The 18,995-nt window shown below is 40.1% G+C and overlaps 3 protein-coding genes across 4 annotated transcripts in view; 1 reads left to right on the top strand and 2 right to left on the bottom strand.

The window, feature by feature from the left end:
- Positions 1–1,405: 1,405 nt before the first annotated feature.
- Positions 1,406–4,311, top strand: LOC123960576. Its single transcript, XM_046035390.1, has 6 exons — positions 1,406–1,553; positions 2,768–2,910; positions 3,049–3,116; positions 3,432–3,560; positions 3,743–3,838; positions 3,947–4,311. Exons 1-6 carry the CDS (start codon positions 1,443–1,445, stop codon positions 4,033–4,035), a joined length of 636 nt encoding a protein of 211 aa, XP_045891346.1. The 5' UTR covers positions 1,406–1,442; the 3' UTR covers positions 4,036–4,311.
- Positions 4,312–5,625: 1,314 nt separating this feature from the next.
- f2r (coagulation factor II (thrombin) receptor) lies at positions 5,626–9,295 on the bottom strand. Of its 2 annotated transcripts, none has more exons than XM_046036161.1 (2): positions 9,164–9,295; positions 5,626–8,096 (listed from the first exon to the last, which is right to left on the bottom strand). In XM_046036161.1, the coding sequence occupies exons 1-2, from the start codon at positions 9,231–9,233 to the stop codon at positions 6,880–6,882; spliced, it is 1,287 nt and encodes a 428-aa protein (XP_045892117.1). In that variant the 5' UTR covers positions 9,234–9,295; the 3' UTR covers positions 5,626–6,879. The 2 variants fall into 2 exon arrangements, with proteins under 2 accessions (XP_045892117.1, XP_045892118.1); XM_046036162.1 differs by lacking the exon at positions 9,164–9,295 and adding an exon at positions 8,192–8,304.
- Positions 9,296–9,539: 244 nt separating this feature from the next.
- iqgap2 (IQ motif containing GTPase activating protein 2) overlaps positions 9,540–18,995 on the bottom strand; it is a 37,136-nt gene continuing 27,680 nt past the window's right edge. Inside the window, exons 25-38 of the mRNA XM_046034468.1 lie at positions 18,822–18,985; positions 18,397–18,621; positions 17,550–17,690; positions 16,312–16,396; positions 15,934–16,166; positions 15,127–15,259; positions 14,158–14,260; positions 13,926–14,067; positions 12,722–12,809; positions 12,403–12,615; positions 12,128–12,288; positions 11,832–11,975; positions 10,729–10,837; positions 9,540–10,254 (exon numbers count right to left, since the gene is read on the bottom strand). Of these exons, the coding sequence (XP_045890424.1) occupies positions 10,141–10,254; positions 10,729–10,837; positions 11,832–11,975; positions 12,128–12,288; positions 12,403–12,615; positions 12,722–12,809; positions 13,926–14,067; positions 14,158–14,260; positions 15,127–15,259; positions 15,934–16,166; positions 16,312–16,396; positions 17,550–17,690; positions 18,397–18,621; positions 18,822–18,985 (2,055 nt within the window). The 3' untranslated portion in view covers positions 9,540–10,140. The remainder of the gene's footprint in view (positions 10,255–10,728; positions 10,838–11,831; positions 11,976–12,127; positions 12,289–12,402; positions 12,616–12,721; positions 12,810–13,925; positions 14,068–14,157; positions 14,261–15,126; positions 15,260–15,933; positions 16,167–16,311; positions 16,397–17,549; positions 17,691–18,396; positions 18,622–18,821; positions 18,986–18,995) is intronic.

The following is an 18,995-nucleotide window of genomic DNA, read 5'->3' as shown; positions in this document are numbered from 1 at the left end:
GCTTGAGGATCTCCAAATTTATTAAAAGTGAAACACAGCAACTGAAATTTGTGTGTGTTGCATTACACAGTTTCAAACTGTCATAGTGCACATCAATGAAGAGTCAAACTCACACACACAGATACCATTTACATGATGGCATATACAATCTTTCATTTGTGATTTACATAACCCATCTACTATATCTATATCTATTAATGTTTAATGCACATCTTTATTTATTATCTGTTCTATTAGCCAAAAACATCTTTTACAGATGAAAACCTTCTACATATGGAGCCACAAAACACAATTGGTGATTTATTGCCCAATATTCACAAATGACATTTTGCAAACAAACTATAAACATCTTGATTGTATGTTGAAGTCTTTGTGTGTGGACCTCAGACAAGGATTTTTCAGGTGGACCAGATCAGCTGAACCAAGAGTGTGTTGACCAAGCACAATATTCAATAAGTGACAAGTCCCTGAAGTACATGAACGTTGTTCTGCTGTGAATGTCACATCAGATGCGAAGTATTACCTTTAATGAGGCAAGCTACTGAAAACACACATGACATGCCTCACATTCCTCGTCATCCAACAATCAAAGTTGATATTTGTGCTCATCCCTTCACCAATATCTCCACGTAAACATATCTATGGGGAGTAAAGAGGTCGGAGCCTAGACGCAAAACTATAACTATGTTCTGCTCTAAGAAATATTTCATGTAAGTTGTCTGACTGAACTTTCATTATTATTAATGATCTATTTGTAGTGATTTATCCCCACTACAAAAAAAAACAAACAAAAAAAACCAACCAAGCTCTGAATGGTCTCCCTGGAAGAACAGAGCAGTACATGTTGTGTAAGCTTGCACTTGCTCTGAGGAAACAAAAAGCTACTTGATGTCAAAGACACCAAAGCCCAGTTTGTGTGCGTGTTCAATGAATTAGCAAATGAAAGTAGTTTATGGAAATATTTGTTATGTTTTGAGGCCATTGCGACTGGTGAAATAACCAACAAGGTCTGGAAATGAGACCTTTTGTGCTTGTGTGTGTGTGTGTGTGTCTCTGTCTCTTTATTTTTTCTACCTTTGTGCATGTATGTGTGTGACTCTGTGCAGGAGGGTGTTCCCATATTGAAAGATGCAGGGGTCTTGCTATTCAGACTCTGCCAGCTGGCTGTTATGTAACAGGATAAATAGGACAAGTCCTTGCTGACTGGATGTGAAAAGTGAACAGCTTCTTCCCTCTAAAAGAAGAGGGGAGTGTGTGTGTGTGTGTGTGTGTATGTGTGTGTGTGTGTGTGTGTGTGTGTGTGTGTGTGTGTGTGTGTGTGTGCGTGTGTGTGTGGCCCAACCCACTGTTGCACAACACCTCCCCTGGTTCCTTTGAGGAGGCTGGAGCTAGCAGGTTCCCTGACATTAGCTTTGCTCTCCGGCTGCCTGCTGTCTGGAGCCATGGCTGCACAGCTGGTTGTTGCTCTGCTGGCTCTCACCTCCCTGGGTGCTGCATCTGAATTGGACTGTAAAGAGCTGGTTAAGCCTCTGGTACTGGACAGTCACAGCCCTGTGAGTATCAGTGATGATATGATGATGATCATTTGTTATGAGCTGGTCATATGTGAGGAGGCACGGTTTATGTTAATACAACTTGAATGGCTGAGTTTTGTTTTGGTGTTAACTTACATTAAAATGTGCTACAGTGTGATTAAAACTAACTTAGGCTGTTAAATCACGTCACACCTTGTCAAAAACTAAGGCATGCACATCTTAGTTAACTGAGCAGCTAAGGTAGCCATTAGTAAATTTACCTTGCGCATAATGTATCGGCCAGTAGAAGGCAGTGCTGCTAATGAATATAAACTTGCTGCAAAAGAACGTTCAGGGATGCTTGTTGCCCGTACACTGTCATGTCCTGCTGTTTGCCAGTGTGGTGTATAACATATGTGCATTTGACCATTACAGTTTAAAATAACACTCTAGCAGCTGGATAGAGGATTAGTGACCTTTAAGGGGAGAGCAGAGGTCAGTGGTTACGTGGAGGCTCAGACCCTTATCTGGTGTCCAACAAGATGTCTACACTTATCCTATAGAACTTTGCTCTTATATGGATTGGAGCTTTAGATTGCAGACTCTGACCCTTATATGGTATTTAGCAGATACCTAAACATGCCCTATATAAGCTATGTTTGATGTACAGAGAGACAGAGTGGTTATCGGGCTGGGTCACTCTCCAAGCTGCTGCAGAGCTTGTAATTGATGCTGAATTCCTTGATGTAATAAACTTTTATGATCAAGAACAGTGTCAAGCGGATTTCTTCTCAACACATCATCGCAGCATTATTGTTCGGACACCACACCAGTTTGCATTACATTTCACAGTGTAATCTGCATATGGTTTTAGTTGCATTTTCATATGTACTGTGTACATTTCTTGTGTTATGTACAGCTATATTTATTCTTGTATGTTATTCTGATTTATACAGAACCACTTATTCACCAGACAGTTGTGCAGAAGGAATGTGGTTGTGGTGGTGGTGGAAATAAAGGCATTGGTATTGACATCTGTGTGGTTCTAACCAATCACCTGCTGCCGGTTACTAATTAGGTGAATCCAGCGTGCAACTGATGTTTCCACATTCATCCAGAGTTAACTTTCAATCTAAACAACATGATGACAAGACTACATCCCAGACTATTATTTCCTGTTGGAAAATAAAGTATGATCATGCTCTAAGACAGATAAGCATCCCAGTCATGAAACTGTGTGGATGTTTCGTTAGATCTATGGGAAGTGGGTGCTCCATGTGGGGTCGTGGGACCAGCATGGCCTGAGGAGCGACCTGGTGTCGGTGAAGAGCTCCTGGGTGGAAATGTCGCCTTCCTCAGACAGCGGAGTCATCACCATCCACTGGGCCGACCGTCTGTAAGGACACTGGTGACTGCAAATTATCAGTCACGTGACCTTATTGTTACGTTCCATTTTCTCTCGCATACAAATTAAATAGTTGTCTGACACAGTTTAAAGCCAAGAGTGTCTACTGAAAGGTTGATTTCATTACAGATATGAAGATAAGTGTCTTCAGGGTGTAGCCAACGCCACCATCTCAGGAATGACCAGTCACGCCAAATGTATGGATCTCGAAATATTCACAGTATTTTTCTGTTTACACCCTGACTCACCATCTCTCTCTTTCTCTATAATGTGTAATGTTATGTGGGTGATGCATGCAGCCAAAGCACATTGCTATGATGTAAGGGGAATTCATAAGAAAACACACATACAATATCTGAATTTTGTATTTATTATTATTATTATGGTATTTTTATGTGGTATTTTATTGTGCACAATTTCAAATAGATAAAGTCATGCTTATAGTACGTCACTGTGCACTTGTTTTAATATCTTGCATTATGTGGAAGTCTCATTTTCTGGATGTTCCACAGTTAATATCAACGGTCACACTTCATATCATGATGGGAAGTATTATGAGACCTGTTCTGACTGCCTCCTGTCCGAAGACACCACTGTCCTCCCAGACGGCAAGTCAAAGGGACGATACCTTTTCCTCTTTAGTAAGGCCTTTTTCCTCCTCCTCCTCCTCCTCCTCCATCACTTGAGTAAAAATACACAGTTTTTGGTCAGTATTTTGACATATTATTTGGCAACTTGTCTCCACTGTCTCGCCTCTCTCCCCTGGCTTCTCTTCTTTGTCACTACCTCCACCCCTGCCCACTTCTCTGGTTCCTCTTTAAAGCGCGAACCGGCACTCTGGAGCCATCCGAGTTAGAGACCTTCAAGAAACAGGCTGAGTGTCTTAAATTCCTCCCAGAGTTCCACTTTTTGGGCACAGGTCAGCCGCCATGTCAGCTCAGCCTCTTCCTGGCACCCAGTTGAATTATCAAAGCGAATGTTCGTCACGCTACTTTCTCCACTAATCAGTCATTTTCTCTTATTTCAGATCTGTGTCCAGAAGACAAGGAAACTGCTACACCTGCTGCTGAGAACACAGAGAACAATCAAACTGATGTTCAGCCTACTGCAAAGTAAAGCAGAGCACAGAGGTGTCATAGCCCTGTGAACAGCTTTGAACACACCCAAACACATTACAGCTTAACATGAACTAAATACTGTTATAATAATAGTTTACTGTAATCTATGATTTAGTTTAGTAATGTGAAATCTGAATCGCTCATGGCAAGTTCTGGCCGGTATAGTAATGGCTGAAAAATCCACTTAAATGCTTCCTAATTCAAAAATGTGTTAGTTGAGTAACTGTTTTCAGCCGATTGTGTGAGGTAAATAAAACAGCTTTCAGCCTCCCTCTGTACTGTGTTCTAGTCATTTATTTCTACTGTTATTCGGAAGGAATAAAAAGTGTTCTGGGCTCCAACATTTCTTTATCCTTTCTCAAATAAAATAGAAGAAGTCAGACACCCCCATATGTCAAGATTATGCGCTTCATTCAAAACTACTGCGCTCTTCTCAAGTGCACCACTGTTCCCAGAAACTTCAACAAAGACTGTTGCTGGGTAACGTCACTGTTAGGAAGAGAAAGAAGACATCAAACTTTTAAAGAGTCCACTCAGACCCACAGGGAAACAACCTTTGTTCTGCTGAACAAAAGCTGCTTCATGTCCTTTTTAAAAAATCTCAACAGTCCCAAATGAGTCGTGGCACATACTTTGCCTGGGTTCATTCAGGGGCAACGGTATTGGCAACAGTTAAGCTGGCAATTCAATGCTATGCAAAGGCAATCTGCATGGCTCTGCATGGTCATTAAACCTTCACTGGTGCATCTGAGCATGTAGACGACCCCCCCCCCCTCCCCCCCCTGCCCCATATTAGCACTTGCACAACAACTTTTTTTTTAGCTTGATAGCCCAGAGGGAAAATGAATCAGCGTTAGACGCTTTCTGTTGCAGCTTCAGCAACATCCTCTGCAGTGCTGCTGTCTCTCCCTCTTCCATCTCATCTGTCTGTCTCACCATGGCTCTGCCTGTTGTTGTATTTCTGTTGGCTTTCACTTCCCTCGCTGCTGCATCTGCACCAGACTGCAAGGACCTGGTCCAACCTATTATGCCGGAGGACCCCAAACTGGTAAGTTGTGCTTGTGATCCTTTTCTGTCTTATTTCATCCCAATGATGTTTGGTTTTATTTTAAAAAGCATTATATCAACAAACACACTCAGATATTTTTAATATAGTAACTTGAATCTGAATGTTTTTATGTGAAGGTTTTTGGAAAATGGGTGTATGTGATGGGAGCCGGTGACCCCAAGCCGTACCATAAGGCACTGGAGTCTCTGAAAAGCTCCTGGATAGACTTGTCTCCCACTTCTGAGAGTCAAATTATGACGTTACGTTGGGGAGATCACTGCTTGTAAGTTTGATGATTTAGTTAATTAAATAAGTTGGGCAGAATCATCCTTAAATAGAGTTTGAGGCCCTACGTTAGAAAACAAGGTTTACCTTTTCAGAAATCATCTTAAATTTTAAGCTTGTAAAGACTAAATTTTGTCACATCATATTCTTGTTTCTCAGTAATAGGTGTATCTTTGGGGAGGTCAATGCAACAGTGTCAGGATTTGCTACCACATTTCGCAGTAAGTGAACATCAGACAAGAATTACACATGAGAAGAGATGAAGCAGCCGATGTCTTTAGCATAATATTAACAAGATGAATAAGAGAGTATTATATCCACAACAACAAGTCTCAATGTACACAATACTGCATTATAATCAGCCACGCTGTCCATTTTTGAAGAAAATCTGTCGGAACACAAAGGACATATTCTACAGACTTGCTCTGACTGCCTGCTGTGGACAGACACCTTTCGAAATGGGGATGTCACTGGTAGAAACATCCTGCAGTTCAGTAAGTTTGGTCCTCATCAGTTTTAACACAGTCGGTCAGAGTCTCAAATGTGGTAATGTGCCTTCTTAACATCTCCCTTCTCCTTCAGCACGGACAGGAAAAATAGATCCCAAAGATGTTGAAATTTTCAAGAAACAAGTTGGGTGTCTGAACCTCCCGGAAAACTTCCATAGCTACGATGGTAAAACAGGTCAGTAACCTGTTATGACGGCAGCTTAAAGGACCTGAGTCTAATCTTTACCAGTTAATACAACTCACAAGTTACCACAAGGTGGAGATGTTGTATTGTGGAATTAAAATGTGAGTATACATTGTCTTTACAATGCAAGTTTCATTAATATTGGAGTAATTCCATGAAGTACAAATGTCAGGAAATGGAGCCAACATTCTCCGTGATGCTCAGGGACACTGTTCCTACCCAACAATTTATCTTTTTTTTTCTCTTTTACTGTGTTTCAGAGCTCTGCCCTGATGAAAAAGAGAGTACAGAGTGAGCAGCAATTTAAAAAAAATGATAGAGATACAGTAACATTTGTATTAAGCAGTAGTTTTGTCTTGAATTATCTATGCCTTAGCACGGACTTTGCTATTTACACAAACATATTGTAACGTAAAATGTAAACGTAACGTAATGAATGCCAGTGAATCAAGTGATTAATGATTTTACATGATTACTCATAAAAATTATAACAGATGTTGACATACAGAATTGCATTCTGAGAATTGTGGTGTCAAAATCATTTTTGTTGTTGCTACATCAATGTTTTTCAGATTAAAATATTATTGTTGTTATTATTATACAGCTTCTGTTAAATTCCCATGGATCATTGAAAACAAGGATATGAAACAAAAATCTGAAACGAATGTCAGAAAATGTTTAGCTATGCTGGTTTTTTCACACAGTGTCATAGGATTTAAATACACAATGACTCATGCTGTATCATACTGTGGGGGTGGGTGTGTGTGTGCAAATTTTAAAAGTCTCTCATGAGGCAGGCTCCTCACGTCCATGTAGTTAAGCCACTAGCCTGCTGTAATGGCTCCCCAGGCCAGTTTGAACACTCTCCATCTTGCATGACCTGCTGCTGTCTGTCCGCCCGCTGGTTCTTGTGCTTTGTGTTCCTGAGCTGCTCTCTGCCTGTGTCAGTCGCCTACATCTGAGCAGTGCTGCCACCTGCTTCTGGCACTGAGAGGAGCCAAAGTAATAGAGGACAGGATCCAGACAGCAGCTCAGGCTGCCTACACACATGGAGAGCAGGTACGCCTGGTAGGAACCGTCACTGGACTTCTGGGACAGCTCAACATAGTGAACCATCAGGATGATGTTGGTGGGGGTGAAGCAGACCACAAACACCACCAGCACCACCACAGCCATCACCACGGCCCGAGTCTTCCTGGAGCGGTTCTCCACATTGGCTGCTGCCAGAGCCTGAATAATACGTACGTAACAGACAACAGTGAAGACAAGAGGGATGAAGAAGAAGACAGAGGAGTAGATGGGGAAGAAGTAAAGATAGTAAGCTTTTAGGTTTTCCACATCCTGCACATCGTGGCAGGTGGTGATGTCCAGGTCTGACAGATACATGGTCTGCCCTGAGATCAGGAGGGGGGACACTCCTCCAAGGGCTAACAGCCACATGGCAGCACACACAGCTGAAGCGGTCTGAGGGCTGCGCCAGGTCAGGGAGTTAATGGGGTAAACCACAGCCAGGAAACGGTCAACGCTGATACAGGTCATGAGCAGCACAGAGCAATACATGTTGCAGTAGAAAGCTGCTGTGACAACTCTGCACATGAAGGAGCCGTAGATCCAGTTGTTGCCATTGTAATGGTAGGCGATCTTGAAGGGGAGGAGGAGGCCGAACAGCAGGTCGGCGCAGGCCAGGTTCAGCATGTAGATCGCGGCCGGTTTTCTGGGACGCACGTGATGCACGAACATCACAATGGCGACAAGGTTGAGGGAAACGCTGATGATGAAGACGAGGGTGTAAACGGTCGGGACAAAGCTTGTTGCCAGTCGACCTTGAAGAAAACCTTTTGCTTCCTCTGAGACAAAATACTTCTTAGGGGGATGACGATGTGGGCCGTGTCGTTTCACCGGTACCTGCTCCAACCCTGAGCCAGACCCGTCATCCATCAAACTGTCCAGCACAGACAGATCCAGGTAGTCTACAGGCTCGTCGGTTACCATTACAAAGTGCCCGGAGAAAGTCCGCGGTAAGGGCGCCGAGTCTTAAAGAGACAGAGAAAAATAGGCTACATGAGTGGTTTTAAAGCTGTTTTGTAAGTGAACTAAAGTGCAGATGCAAAATTGTTTGAAAGCTTACAGGCTACAGCACACTGTTGCACACAAAGTGTTAGGTTTGCAATGCTTGCTTAAACTTCGGCTACCTCTAGTGGTAGCTATCTCCCATGCAGTTTGTCTTTTATTTCAATTTAGGCAACCCATGTCTTTGAAAGAATATTTTCATAACTTTTTACAAACTGGCCTAGGTGCTGCACTACACACCTTTAACATGATAGGGTAAGTGCAGGTAGGTTATTTCAGTATTAGCCCAATCAACGTATTTTAAGCAACACGTTCCAGGCAGCAGATAGATTCCCAGGGGGCCTTAACGTTAGTAGATTCAGTGACCCCACGACTCCACAACCAGTGGTGGTTATTGGAATTTAGATACAATGTAGGCTATTGCTCATTGTAAAAAGTATTGCCTGTAGAAGAGCTACTTACAATGACTTCATTATAGTAGGCCTGGGATATTGGATTATTACTGACGCAACAGGTAAACTGCATTTTAATCTCAGGTTAGTTTTTTTTTTTTTATAAACTGTATTACTTAATAAATTGCAAAGTAACACTATTAAGTAAATTTAGTGTAGTATGAAGTAGGAGAAATATCAAAATACTCAAGTAAAGTAAGGTACCTCGAATTAAATCAAGCTTATTTCCCACCTCTGTCCGGTCTGCTGCGTCGCCAACCACTTTGACGGTATCAGATTATTCACAGACAATTCCAAAACAAATATGGCTTAAGTTTATCATTACTGTTTCTCGCAGATTCAGTCACTAATTTGGGAAGAGGAACGCGGCGCCACTCCTGCATAAAAAGCAAGTCCTAGAGTCCAGCCTGCAGTACACTATAGCCTGACATTAAGGAAATTATGGGCTACATTTGCAGCAACTGTTGTTTGTTTTTTTTCCCCCCAAATCAGACATAGTTTACACAACCCTACCTTGCATTTGTAAAAACCCAGCACAGTAGAAGCCTGAACAAAGTGTAGTCATACTGTGTACTTACCATTTCGAGAGGTGAGTGCAGCGCTGTGCAGAGAAAAAATTATTAACAACCATATTGACAGGTGAACCATGGCTTCACTGGATATCCTCCAAATCTTTACAAATACGAGTGTGTTGAAATTATCTGTTTTTTGTCAGAGGAGTGGCTGAAGTGTTTTTCTGCCAGCATCAAACATATTACAGATACTCCGGCCCCGCCTCACTGCACATCTCCTCCCTATTACAGAGACATTGCGTGACCTTGATCTTCAGACAAAAATATTTTCCCTCACAGTTTAAGGTTGTCAGATGTTACAGCGAAGAAAGTAGTTACCAATAAAATAAAAATCTGACAAAGAACGGATTAAATAAAAGAATAGTGATAATATGATGACAGATGAGGAAAAATGTGTAATTTATTATGCACATTGTTCAAACATTAGAAATCAAGTATATACTGACAATACATATTAAAAATACATTAGTTGCATTTTTTAAAATTTGTGAATGTTTTATTAACTAAAACATATTTCTTTAAACACTAATTAAAAGGCACTGGTAAACTACAGTATTTCATATAGCCATGCAGGCCAGCTGGAAAGTTGCTCCGTAGCTCCAATTCTGAAGTAATATACGGTACGGCTGAAATTTCCGTCAAACCTTAAAGTTCTTTCGGCATGCATTGTAACAATAACAGTGTGTTTCATAGCATCTTTTACATACAAAAACAAGAATACCATTACAATTTCATTCTTAAAACATACATTACATTTACAATCACCACATGGAAAAATACAGAACGGGTACATTTAGCTGGACAATATCCACTTTTTATTTTGGTGTGATCCATCAAATTATAATTGGATGAAACAGGACACTGGCCAGCACCATCTAATGTTTTTGTGACAAAATTCATTTTGCTCAACAAACTCAGTACTGTGGGAAGGCACAATGTGTTTCCCCCTCCTCTCCTGTTGCTCCCTCCCCCCTTTTCTTTACTCATTTTCCATAGAATTTTTTGTTTAGGAGGAAGATGAGCAAATTGACGTTCACTTTGGCTTTGTCAAACATCTTCATGACGGCCACGCCTTCATACTGCAGCTGAAGGAGGTCCTGGACACACACACAAAACATCAAATGCAATGAGAAACACACAAACAAGCGAATCAACTTTTCATTCATAGAGATAAGATGCTCATTTGGCAGGTTTACATACAACATAAATAATGGACTAAATAAACTGTAGTAGATTAAATTATTTTACTACCATCATTTAAAGGAGGTTTTCAGTAAATGTATTACAAACTATTTGTGACCCCAACTTTACAGCTTGATCTACTCTGCTCAGACCTGTATTCACATAATGTATGTCTAATATTTGTTCATATTCAGTAAAACAAATGCTTACAGGTTATTCATTACAACATATGTGTGTTTTGTGGAAAATGTTTGCTTTGTTTCCAAGCCATTTCCTGCTAGTAGTTCAATGAAGGGAACAGGACATTTAACCATCTGTCATCAAGGTTTAGTGTTGACAAGGGAGCTGCTTCATTTCGTGAAATTCTGACGCACTTGGGAAATGATTACCTGGAAATGAAGCTGGACTTTTTCCATCTCAACTCCCATAAACTTCGCCTTCACCTCAAAATCCCCAACTTCCTCAGCAGGTGATATGTCAAACATGACATTTTTGAACCTGTTAGAAGAGAGAGGACAATAACATCAGATTAATGTGAAAAAAGTGACAACACAGCACACGGGGAAAAAAACATGATAATCTTTTCAGAATTTAGTCCCATTATTGCAGACATACAAAAACTAAATGATAGTAGTGGTCAGCAATTCCCCAGTACTTTCCCCAGAGAAACTGTTGATGGGACACAAATCAGCTTAAATTTGCTTAGTCAGATTGGATCTGTCTGTCTGTAGTGAATAATTACCAAAAACCAGTTCACAGCAACTGTTCATAACAACATTACTTTTAAAATAAAATATATTTTAAAATATTCTGAAGAAGGGTACATCTAAACTACTGGAAATGGAAACAGTAGGGTTGGACAATAAAAAAATAACAATTATTGCAATATAATTTTTTTCAACAACAATATAACAAATGTTCAATAAATGCTTGATTTAATTCACTTAAAGTCATAAACGAATTAGGACTTAATTTTTGAATTAAGATGTTTATTTTGAAGAGGAAAAAGGACTGAAAAAAGCTTTTACTTAATTTTACTCATGCATTTTTGTTGACAAAGATTTTATCACAGTTGTTTCGAATGTTCTACCTAAGATTTGTGAAGTGATCCACTGTTTGGCATCAAGTGTTGACAAAAAAAAATAAAAAAATCCTTTAAACTCAATTTGATACTTATTGTGATAATTATCAATATCGAAAGATATTAAACTTTTTATCGTGATAACATTTTTGGCCATATCGTCCAGCCCTAGTAAACAGTTAAAGGTGATGCAAGCTAATCTAAAACAATGATGTTGTTCGGTCGGCTGGGTGGGGGATAGGTTAGATACACGGCAATCAAAATTTCTCTGCATGTCACAGCCTAACAGAAACTTCACAACAGGTGGTGCGATGATCCCAATATAATCCAATATTTGAATAGTGATGAAGAGTACCATGAAATACTCAGCCCTTTCTGAGAGCCGTCTAAGTGGTGAGCAGCTCAACTCACTGGTTTGTCTGAAGTCCTTCTATCTCCAGAATGACTCCTTTCTCATGCAGCCTTGCTGCAGTGTACTTCAGAGACTGTGGCTTCCACTTCTTATTACCCTTTTCGTCAACTTTGCTGTCCAGTTTTATAGATCTGCGTGAATTCCTGGATACACAAAACATAGTAATACATATGTAAAATCCACCAAACCATATGCATGTCACACATAATAGGAAGCAAGATTAATATTTACACACAGTAGCAAGAAATATTTTGAAAAACTCTTCATCCACGCAAGAAAATAAGGTCCAACTAACTTCCGGTTGAGGTTATCCAGGCAGGTCTTGATGTAGGTATCATAATAGTTCATCTGGTCCTGGTAGAAGGCTGTTTTCGAGTTGAGTGCGGTCAACGTCTGTTGGAGCTTCACAAGCTCGGCCTTCCTCCTCTGTCTGTAGCGTCTTTGGTAGCGAATGTCCTGTCAATTTCAGGTTTACTTTACAAATTGAGAAGCTGAACAATTCTAACAATACACTTTGAATTAGCATTGAAGGCATGCATCTTCTTATTTAGATGAAAGCTGCTTATGTACCTTTGATATGTCATTGATGAGGTCCTGGTATTTGTTACTAGTAGTGACAAGACCAGCCTGCTCTAGGTTACGGAGGTTCCTCAGGATCTTCCTCTTCTTCTGCTCGAGAGGCAGCTGGCTGTCCTCCAGTACTGCTGGGCTGCTCTTCAGACCTTCTGGAGTCTGAGCATCCTGGACTGCTCGGCGCGCTACAATCGTAGAATGCTCCGACTCCTTCAGGAGCAAAGTCACATAAGAAGTGCAAAAAAACTTCCGTTTATAGTCCCTTTTGAAAAATGTCTTTTGGGTATATGGTAAGGAAAATTATAGAAATTATCACCTGTGGGGCAGTAGCAGGGGTCTCCAGAATTTCAGGCAAGGTCTCACCAGGTTGAATCCGAACCACATCCACTATAAGCTTTTTTGTCCTGAAGAAAAAATAAATAAATCAGAAAAAGATCATCTTTCCTCTTTTTTGCTTCACTTTTGCTTCAGGTGTAATGTCACATAAACTTTAAATAAATTTATGAAACTGTTCTGTCCTGAAATTCGGTATTTCACCAACTAATTTTAGAAATACCTGTTGGAAAAGTGTCATTAGTATCCAGACATGTACCACAAAGTACAATACAGTATCAGTTTCCATGGCAGAATTGAATGTCACCATTCCCCACCTTCAATCATGATCAGGAAACTATTCATACATTTACTCTTGTCTGTATAACATCACCTTGTCTTAACTGCTTCCAGTTCACCAACATGTTTGTCTGTTTGTTCGTCCAGTTACCGCAAAAGCTACTTAACAGATAGCAATGAAGTTTGGTGGAAGTTGCACCATGAGCAGAAGAATATCTGATTTGTTTTTGGTACAGACTTGGATCCAACAGCACCAGCATATGTATGCAAGACAAATGTGATGGATATAATGAGTTTCTTTTTTCAGTGTTCCATACTCTTTTCTTACGAGTTGCCAAAGTCTTACTAGCCGTTATGCAATTACAACACAAATTCAGATGACACATGCACATATGAACTCAGAGAAATCCTACATTCACATTTATTTGACTACATAATGATTGTAAATGGCAAAAATAAGTTTGGGACCAACTTTCCAACATAGTCTCCTGTAAGAAACTGATCCAGAAGGATACATATTTATGGGCAAGATAACCCTGACCACCAAACCCCCCTTCCTTTTCGGAAGGAAATGATAGAAGAGCAGGAAAGGCAACAAAGACATGCTACTGAGTGATAGCCATAAAGAAACACACACGGTGTCAAGAGGAGCCAAGTACGCTGCATCACACAGCATTTAATTGTTTATTGAGTAGTTCTGAGTAAGTGCTTCAGTGTAATGGTTTTAAATGTGCATCAATGCTGGATTATCGATGCATGGCCCGACACCTGAATTGAGATTATTTATAAATTACTTTAATACTGTAACAGTTCAGATGACTGCAACATCAAATTGTGATATTGGACAATACTGAAGACAGGCTTTGCATGAAGCCATTAATCGCAGCATCCTACAACAATAAGCTTACTGTGTCATTAGAGTCTTCAAGTCTCGGTCATCTCCTTCCAGGAGCTCAAACTTGCTGGTTAAGGTGAGGGAGATCTCAGTCTTGGCCAGCTGGCTCAAAACACTCTCTCTGTTTGGGTCATTTGGGTCTGCTGCTCCTTCACCTGAAATAAAGCAGCACGATGTGTACAAGGATAAATACACAACTATAGCCAACTTTTGGTTAATATAAATAAAGGTTTGTTTGACAGTACCGAGCAATGCCTCTACATCAGGAACATCTCCCAGGTCCTGCAGCAGCTCATGCAGCAAGTCATTGTGGTCAGGGGAGATGGCCTCCAGATGTTCCAAAAGCAGCTGAACAAATACAGATGTGATTAGGCCTGTACGAAAAGCTTAAATATCTACTGTGTAATTACTCATTGAAAAATATTGTGACAGTGATTTAACCTTGTTACATTTTTCCAGAGAAACAACAGAACAGGTGTACAGGTACAAAGTCTTGGCTATGTTGTATATGTGGCACGCAAACACACCGTAATATAAACCTAGCTTTTCTTCACATTTCCAGCAGACAGACAGGAAATGAAAAAATGATCTTAATGTTCGAGACAAAGGATGAGAGAACATCTGCTCAAACAAACATGGATGTTCTCTTCATTCTCAGTCCCTTTATTTTCTCAAGTCTAGTTGTATTTAGACTTTTCAGATGTGCATATGATGCTGGCTTAAGAATATAAACTGTCCTAAGACATTAGGAGCATGAACAAATCAAATATTTGATCCATATTTTGAATTTTCTTAAAATAAATGTTGTCTGGGGTGAATTCCTTGTAGTACTGCTAATATTAGCAGTAGTAATGCTAGTAATACTCATTCTTCTATTAGCAGTGATACTAAAAGAATTAAGTGGTCCTTGCAAACACGACATCATAATCATAAATGTGTTTTTTTAATGAAACTGAGAATAATGAGGTAATATATCGCAATATCAGTCAAAATAATTCCAATTAGGGTGCCAGTTAGCTCACGGCTAGAGCGTGCGCCCTATGTACAAACGCTGAATCCTTACCGCAGCGGCCCGGTTTTAGTGCAACTACACTAGCCTTTGTAACACTGCATGTTCTCGTGGACTGATGTTCTCATAAGGAAGTCTTGATGACACCCTGGGTAAGTTCAAAACTGATCTGAAGAATGTTGAGAGTAAATTTTCTGGGGTTTACCGAGTGGGTATTGATGATCTCCTCTATTGAGATGTAGATGATCGGCTTGCTTAGAGTCACCATGTCTGAGTATTCATCGATATTAAACTTCTCCTCGGGTTCAGGGACATCGCATGCTGCTTGGAAAAATACCCTGGAAGAGGAAGAATACCAGGCGTTAGTGGTCATTAGTCTTTAAGTCCCAAAAACTGACTGCATTAGCAAAATCACAAAAGGACTGTTGTGTCAAAGTGCTGAATTTTCTTTAACATGCCTGTGACTTCCTTCAACTAATTTAAATGATTCACAGACCTGTTTCCAGAAAATGGACTGAGGTTTTTGTGTATTTCCAGTAAGGATGAGTCAATCCCTTTGGCAAAGTGGTGCACATAACTGTACACATAGTGGCCCAGCCCTTCTTATTTGCGAGTTTGTACAGGCCCATCTGGACTTGAGTTGCAAGCACATAACTTCTTCCTCTCAGGATCACCTCTACTTCCACAATGCCAGCCTAAACCATATTCATCAACACGGTTTAATTATTGAATTTTTTCTATACTCTTGACTTTGTTATTTTAAGGGAAATTTCTGTTTGCATGCGCTGTTTCACTTGCACCCAAAACAAAGAGCATAACAGCAAAGGACAAGAATTACTTGTGTGTTTTCCCCTGAATCATATTGTTCAATTGTTCAAAAATGATGTTCAACATGAACCAAAAATCATACTGTGCACAACTAATGTGTTATAGAAGACTTACAAATGCTCAAAACATTTTGACAGATAAATCAAAGTTTATTTTCTGTCAATATTCATTTCCCCATTCTTACCTAAACTTCTCATACGTCTGAGATATGTAGTTGTTCATTGGCGTCATATGTGCATTCTCGCCCTCAAACAGCTTATTAGCAGCAGCATGCTGCAGCATCTTTGCCACAGATCCCAGGTTACGACGCTGGTCTAAGTGAAGCTGCCCTCCTGCTGACATGTCGATGATGTCGAAGCCATCAGGGGCCACGATGGCTGGGTTCATGTAGCGGTAGTACAGCAGGTTTCCTATAATCTGTCACGCAAAGAAGAGAACGCATTATTAAAACCTTTTTTAAAATGAACTTATACTCAACTCAACATGCTCACACTAGTAAATCATAAGATACTGTACTGTGAATGGAAAATATCAACATATTTATACATCCGAGGGCTTCTACCTTCATCAGCTCATCCTCTGAGGCATCTGGAAACTTTTCGTGGAGGCTGTTCTTCAGAACTTTTGCTATGTATCTCATGCCATAACTACATGCAAAACAAAAAAAAACACGGATGGGACATCGAACACAAAAAAAAACAACATGCATTTACATTATATGACAAATGATGTAGCAAGGCTCATGACGGGGAATGGATTTATTTAAAGCATTGAAGCTTGTCTGTATTGATAGGTTTCAGTCTCTCATTGTATACCTAGTGCAGTTTTTTGCTATGAGCATAATCAAACATGAGCACCATCTAGTGGTACATAAGGTCTTTTCTGAAATTACAGTGTTGTTTTTGTGATTTTTTTTACATGTAAGAAGAAATGAAAAGAGGAGTATTTATGTCCCAATGACAGAAATGGGTTACTTGGGTGTGACTAATGTAGAACAACAGACTTCTATTTTTGTGCTTGAGCAACTGACCGGATGACTACTTGCTCCAAAGCAATGATTGTCTAGTAATGACTGTGTCACAACATGCGGCTGAAACCTTAACAACCAGAATGAGTGGCTAATGACATGATGCCAAAGCGTATGATCATCTCCTGTCTAGCCCTAATGTTAAAATAACTATTTTAAAAAATAGAACAGACAAATACTCAACAGGAGGATGAGTCGATAGAAATTAAAACTATTTTGTATTCCAATTTCTTCCTCCACTTAAACATATGAAAGTAGATTTAAAGAAAGAATCCAGCTGGACTTTGAAAGCATCTTGCTTCCTTCACTTGAGGCATTTCCTGCTGAAACAATACTGATGCAGAATACAGGGGGTAGACAAAATAACAGGGACCGCTAAAAATACAATACTGTCCAGTACAACAACAACCACCACCACCACCACAAATTACAACCTAAAGAGTTGAATTAACACCTCTCACACAGTCTCAACACATATTAAAGTTTAGAAGTTTTGCAAAGGTAGAATTTATTGCATGGCCATTGTATTAGATGGCATTACACTGCAATGTGTTTGTGCTATTTTTTACAACTGTGTTATCACAGAAGGAGACTGAATTCCATCACGTGTTTGATAGCTTCAATTGCAAATGTCAAAAGCTTCGTATAATGGTTTCAAAAAGCAGAAACTGACAAATCTTGCTGCCCACGTTCTCAGGCACTGACAAGCACAACTGTCACAGAGAGCACAAAGGATAAGTGGACAGTGACACTTAACAGGTCCTAAAACTTACGGGATATTATCCAGTGAGGACACAATGGAGTTCAAGACTTTATCTGTTGCAGAACGTAGTGCCAGACTGGATGCCTCCAGCCTGTTGCGTACTTCCTCATGTGACATGGCCTGCTCGGGGGTTACTTCATAAGGCAACTTGCTGAGGGAAGACAACAACAGGGTAAATGGACTGTACTTGTATAGCGCCTTTTTAGTCTTCCCACCACTAAAAGCACTTTACACTACAAGACAACATTCAGTGGGCGACCCGCTCTACCTCTAACCCACTGTTGTCCAATAACCATGCAAATATTTATCCATATTTACGGCTATACATTTTCAGTTTTCAAAGTGGTGGTTTTTATGCACAAAACATTTTTTTTTTTATTGATTATGACTAAATCATTTCAAAAGCATACCATAAACTCTTGAAAGACTGATTTGCTACAGTATATTTAATGCCAGGCATCCCTGGTATCGGTCACGTTACTGTGCTTAAACTGGCAGATTAACACAAGTTATGTCATCATTACATGACAATGCAGTTATGATAAAAGGCCAAAGTTTTTCTTTGGTGGTGTGTTCACAGAAGCTCGAACATCTGAGATTTGAAATGAGTAAAAAAAAAAAAAACAGTGGGTTCCTGAAAGGTAGGAAAACAAAGTACTCACAAGCTTTTAGTAATGCTTTGGAAAAGGTCAGCAGTAATTTTAACCATCCCAAAGCTATAGATAATGGGACAAACATGCTACCTGTAGGCCTGTGTAATGTAATAAAACAATATAAATGAACCTAAAAATTAACTTAAAAGTCACCACAGTTGACCATGCTAATGGACAACAACCCTCTGCAGTATTTTCCCCTACCTGGCCTCTCCTGTAGCCGTCTCCAGGTGGTTGACCCAGGCTTTGTACACATCCACTGGGTTGGTGTTTATGCCTAAACTCTTGTCCTCAATGATGTCTTTAACCACCGGAGCCAGTAGCTGCCGGAGCGTGTTGTGGCCACGTGCACCTCTGTTGAAGCTCACCACCATCTTGATGACTGTTGGGTTCCCTGTCACTATGTCCTGGATCTGATCCACCTTAGAACTGAGAAACATTGACAATTGTGGTGGTGAAGACAGTGTTACACATCGTGGACAATAAAGTTAATAACCTAACAAAAAGGAACTTACAGTCACTTATGTATTTGTAATACATTATAACCATTGAGGTAAGATAACATAAGTAAGTGTTTGTAGTGTGACTGAAGATTACGGCACTATACTGATTTAGGCTGCATTTCTCACTTGATTTCCTCCTCCAGAGCCGTTTTGAAGAGTTTGAGCAGCAGGTATTCCTCTCTCTGGTTAGAGGCGTAGTTGTACAAGGTGAAGATCACAGTGTCCATAAACTTAGTGGACTTGTTTTGGGGCATCTGGAAGATCAGCTTGGCCAGGTAGTGTGGATTGGTCTAAAGGGGA

This window comes from Micropterus dolomieu, linkage group LG21, assembly GCF_021292245.1.
Source record: "Micropterus dolomieu isolate WLL.071019.BEF.003 ecotype Adirondacks linkage group LG21, ASM2129224v1, whole genome shotgun sequence".
In the NCBI taxonomy this organism is placed as follows: Eukaryota; Metazoa; Chordata; class Actinopteri; order Centrarchiformes; family Centrarchidae; genus Micropterus; species Micropterus dolomieu.
Note: the sequence above shows the minus strand (reverse complement) of the source record. Positions and strands in the feature narration are given on the sequence as shown.

Bases quoted from the DNA above. Each gene is read 5' to 3' on its own strand.
- f2r (XM_046036161.1), bottom strand. From the start codon at position 9,233: ATGGTTCACCTGTCAATATGGTTGTTAATAATTTTTTCTCTGCACAGC. The intron at 8,097-9,163 runs GTAAGTACACAG...TGTCTCTTTAAG, and splicing joins TGCACTCACCTCTCGAAATG to ACTCGGCGCCCTTACCGCGG.
- LOC123960576 (XM_046035390.1), top strand. From the start codon at position 1,443: ATGGCTGCACAGCTGGTTGTTGCTCTGCTGGCTCTCACCTCCCTGGGT. The intron at 2,911-3,048 runs GTAAGGACACTG...ATTTCATTACAG, and splicing joins ATCCACTGGGCCGACCGTCT to ATATGAAGATAAGTGTCTTC. The intron at 3,561-3,742 runs GTAAGGCCTTTT...TCCTCTTTAAAG, and splicing joins ACGATACCTTTTCCTCTTTA to CGCGAACCGGCACTCTGGAG.